The sequence below is a fragment of the Tupaia chinensis genome, unplaced genomic scaffold, assembly GCF_000334495.1.
Source record: "Tupaia chinensis unplaced genomic scaffold, TupChi_1.0 Scaffold000317_1, whole genome shotgun sequence".
Lineage (NCBI taxonomy): Eukaryota > Metazoa > Chordata > Mammalia > Scandentia > Tupaiidae > Tupaia > Tupaia belangeri.
In genome coordinates this window covers 3452558-3457626 of record NW_006159810.1, presented here as the reverse complement: position 1 = coordinate 3457626, position 5069 = coordinate 3452558, and the positions used below count along the sequence as shown (strand labels likewise).

Below are 5069 nucleotides of genomic sequence, written 5' to 3'. Positions count from 1 at the left end.
CAGATGAGGGCCTACCTTGAAATAGTTCAATGAGTTCTTCATCTCAGTAACTTTTTCTTCCATGGAACATCTGCAGCTCTTAACCTTCTCTTCCAAAGCATATTCTCCATGTTGAATTCTTGACAGTTCTTGCATCGCTTCTGTAAAACCAGTTTTGAGTTCAGAGGCTAGGGCCTGCAACTAAATAATAAATGAAAAGTGAATCTGATTTGCTATAAATGATTATAAAAGGCACCACTGGCCCCTTGAATTTTTCTTTTGTTTGAGAAAGCAGGCTGCTGTAAATCTATGGATCTCATCTACTAGGACAGTCATCTGGCCACTCACCAGTGGGTATATGCTCTGAAAAAATGTGTCACTAGGTGATTTTGTCATTGTGCACACATCATAGAGTGTGCTTAGGAAAACCAAGATGGTATACTCTCCTATACGTCTAGACTACATCGTACAGCATTTTGCTCCTTATGGGCAATAGATATGCAGTCTGAGGTTGACAGAAATGTCCTTAGGTGGCATGGGACTATAAATTTAAGTTTGAACAAGTAAAGGTACACTTTGCCCCATTCACCTAGAGAACGAGTGTCTTCTTTACACAGAACATACTGACGCTTGACAAGAAAGCAAAAAAATTTATGTTTACGAGTGCTCCTGAAAACTATTATTTATTTGAAAACTTTTGATTAAAATGAAATTTAGTTGAAAAGCAACATATGAATGTGAGACGATCTTGATTGAGTAACTCTGAATTCTGTGAAAGAAGTGATATGAAGACAAAGAATCCTTTATCCTTAAAAAAAAAGATTGAAAGAATATAACTAAACATAATCGATCATTTCTTTGAAAGAAGAAGTTATTTAAAAAAAATCTGTATAGATTCTTGGATAATGTCATGGAAGAGGAAGCAATGGTATTTTCAATGGCAGTGGGTGTTAGTCCATAAGGAAGGCACGAAAATCTCCACCATGATAGGCGCTCAGCATGGTGTTGACGGTGACATGAATCATCTTTAGCAGGCCAGTCTGGTCACATTGGGGCACTTGCACTGGACTTCCATCATCAACTTCCACACCATCAAAGAGGTGTCAATTTTGGAGTCAAATAAGGTACAAATTCTAACTCCCTCTTCGAGTGCTAAGATCTTAGACAAGTTATTAACCTCTTTTTGCTAGAAAAATATGTCATGAGTTTTCTGACAACCCAACAGTTTCCTCATCCATAAAACAGCTCTAATAGTATCTATTTCACAGGGCTGTCTTGAGAATTAAATGAGTAAGGGTAGATAAGATATCTACCAGAGCACATGCTTGGAACATAAGCATTTAAAGAATTCTCATTCTCCTCCCCCCTTTAGATGGCAAATCAGAAAGTTAAGCACAGACATAAACGTGAAGAAAATGGAGTACTTTTATTTATTGAACAAATAAATGAAAACATTTCAACAGACAGTAAGTAAATATAACAATAACATTAAAGTAATAATAACATTACTTTCTTGACATTTATGGTCTTACATTCTGCTAAGTGGAGGAATCCCTAGTTTCATATCTCTCTTTAAAAGAGAACTATTGGGACCAGTATATGGCATAATGGTTACATCGCTAGACCCCCACATAGTCAACCACTGTTCAGGTTATGTCACTAGACTCTCACATAGTCAACTGTGCTTCAAGTCCTGGACCTGGAGGCTTGAAATTCACACCTGGCAAATGTGCATTCCCAAAATCCCAAGAGGAGAATGAAAGAGAAGGGATTATGGTGTGGTTATCCCCCCTGGGGAGTGATTCCTCGCTTTCCATCTCTGTCTCTCCAGAGAGCGCATGTGTCCTATAGCAAAAATCTCTCTAAAAAAAATAAATAAAATAGAACTATTTAGAAAGTGGTAGATGCTACTGCTGAGCAGGTTGAAGCTACAAGGGAAGCCTGGTTCCATTCTAAGTCCACCCTAAAAGCTGAACATGGTGGTACGTGGTCCCACCAACTTGGGAAATTAAGGTAGGAGGATCATAACATAGTGAGACCCTGTCTTAAAACAAAACAAAACAAAACAACTACCCAGTATTCTTATCTTTAGTTAGTAAGTTAGTTAGTTTTTGGTTTTTGCCATAGGGCCTGTACTGTCGCTGAGAGGAGACAGAATCAGAGAGAGGGAAAGTGAGAAATCACCCACCAGGAGGGATGGCCACACCACAATCCCTTGTCCTCCATTCTCTTCTTGGGATTTTAGGCAGGCATGCACAAATGCCTGGTATGATTTTCAATACTCCAGGTCCAGGACTCAAACCACAGTTGGCCATGATAGAGTTCAGTGTCTTAATCACCATGCTACCTGCTGGGCCCCAGTATTCTTATTCTAAAGCAATGAAAACTAACATCCAGGTCTCTTAATAAATTTCTTCAAATGTGTATTTCTAAGCATATTCAGAATCAGGTCATCCCAATGTTTCCAACTTGCAATGGCACCTCCACTATAAAATGACTCCTATACATTTTTTAAATATAGAATTTAAAATTTTTTTAAATATAGGGATTTCTTTCTAGGGCTAAGAGTAGGAATAAATAATAAACGAGGTCATTTTGAGGCAAAAAGGAAGACCTGTCAAGTGTCTGAGGCTAGGACAGTGGGAAGTGCCATGAGCAATCTGTTTTTCATTTCAATCATTTTTAATTATACTGAATCTTCGTGATGGATTTTAGCACAGATCCTAGTTCAGTCATCATGATAGGTTAAATCACCAGATCAACTGCTTTCTGATCTGGTAACTTCTATTTTGTAAATTCATCCTCTGTGAGAAAAATAAAACTGATGACTAAATAAAATCAAAGCAAAATTATATACATTTTCAAACTGGAGAAAGGAAGCCTGATCTGCACTCAGGTTTCCTGGTTGGAATACAAAAGGAACCTCTGTCCGACAGAAATAGGTTTCATTATCACTGCTCCCATAGGGTATGTGGATTATCTCCCAAAGGCCAAAAGGCAGCAAAAAGAGCCCAAGACAAAAGAATTTTGCTCACCTGTAGAACCCCAACTCTCAACACATTAAAAGCTATTAAAATGTCCCTTACCAGTTAGGATATATAGGGATTTAGAATTCTGACTCTACAAGGAAACTTCAAAAAGCTTGTGGAAAATTGGGAACCAGCAGTTAGCGTAATGGCTATGTCGCTGGACTCCCACGTAGTCGACCGCGGTTCACGTCCCGGACCCGGTGGCTTAAAACTCATGCCGGGCGCGTGTGCATGCGTGCCCAAGATCCCGAGAGGAGAATGGAGGAGAAGGGATTGCGGCGTGACCATCCCCCCTGGGGGATAATTTCTCGCTTTCTGTCTCTATGTCTCTCTCTCTCTGTCTGGCGAGCGCACGTGCCCTACAGTGAAAATCTCTCCAAAAAAAAAAAAAAGTTTGTGGAAAATGGATTTAAAGTATGACCTTACTTTGGAGCAAAGATAATGACAATGATGATCATCATCATAATAATAATAATATTTGAGATCCAGCATAGTTTTTTCATAATACAGATTCTCTGCAAACTTTTTGAAGAGCCCTTGTATTTTGAGCTATGAGTTGGCTTTCTCCCCATGTATTACTTTGAGCCCCGTTGGGTATCTGCCATTGTTGTATAAACAGCTTCATAACCACTCAGTAGCTAGGGAGAAGAGCCCTTGTAAGATGCCATGCCACTTTTAAGATGCTTAGGACTCTTAGTATCATTAGCTACTACGGATTGGTTTTTCAGTACTAACCTGACCCTCCCTTGTGAATAAAAAGTACTCTGAAGACACGGTCTTCACATCTTTTCTCTGCTCTCTCCTTAGCAGCCCCCGGCCCTCCCCAAGGATTAGAAACAGGTGTCTACCTTGTTCTCCAGCGAGTTGAACACGTTCCTCATCTCGTTGATTTTCTCATGAAGCTGCTCTAGAGAGGTTATGATCCCTCCATCCTGCCGCTGGAGGCGGGCTCCCACAGGAGGTAGGTTCAGGGAAGACTTGTACTTCGAAGCCTAGGGCACCACAGAGGGCATCTTAGGCTCAAAGAAATAGGGGAGAGGAGTCCGAATTCTCCCTATCTTTTGCTCTTAATGTTTGTCTCTTAATTTTCTTTTTTCCCTTCTTGGCTTCTTAAACTCTTCTTAAGATGAATTTTAGTCCGTGTCTTCCAATTTTCTTTTTTCCACCAAAGATCCTTCAGTCCTCGAACTACATTTTTACAAATTCCAACTTGTTTTTACACAGACTTTCCCTTCCTTTGTGCTCTTGGGTCATTGGAAAAGTCATGATGTGTTTTTCCATGCAAAAATGTGCCATGACTTTTCCAGTGACCCAATACATTGCCTAGGCCAGGAGGCCACCATGAGGCAAATTCAGGAATCTGGGCCTGTTCCTTGGGAACTTTTTAAAGTACTAAGTGTTAAGTAGTGGGAAACCTCTACAAACGTGCCAAAACCTGCGACGCTTGGCTCTGTAAGAGCAGAAGGGCAGATGTTTTGAAGTAGCACATGATGGCAAGGATGCTAAGGTAATTGCTTTGGTTTCTCCCTAAACCAAGGTCAGTTCAGAAGAAACCTGGTTCTTCTGCCAACTTCAATCTTCCAGTTTTTGACTTCTTTATTGATCCCCAATGATTTAAAGCACAGAGTGGGCAGCAAGTGACTTGAATGCTGCAAGTAAATTTCCTACATTGACTCCACTATATTCCCTGAAGAGGTTGGCCCCTAAAGGCACTCTTACGGAGCCCGGGTAAAGCTGGCGTGAAGCCTGGTATGCTGGAAATTTATCGATCCCTGGATGTACCGAATGCCTAGAAGAGTTCACATGTCTTGTGCTGGAAGAACGTTCCTTCAGCTGGGAGAATGATCCTCAATGTCAAGAAAAGAAGGAGGCTCAATAGAGACTTTCAAATCCTACAAAACTTTCAATAGCAGTTTTGATGATGAAACCTAGTACTGTAGGACTGGTTCCCATAGTTTTTCAACTACAGTTTCTTTTGACACAACTTATTTTCTTAAATACTTTTCATTACAAAACACACACACACACACACAAAAACAAACACAAAAAAAAACAAAAAAA

General features: G+C 40.1%; 1 protein-coding gene across 1 annotated transcript in view; it reads right to left on the bottom strand.

The window, feature by feature from the left end:
• ARHGEF33 (Rho guanine nucleotide exchange factor 33) overlaps positions 1–5069 on the bottom strand; it is a 57526-nt gene that overhangs the window by 43990 nt on the left and 8467 nt on the right. Inside the window, exon 3 of the mRNA XM_006151382.3 lies at positions 16–180. Coding sequence (XP_006151444.1) covers positions 16–180 — 165 coding nt within the window. The remainder of the gene's footprint in view (positions 1–15; positions 181–5069) is intronic.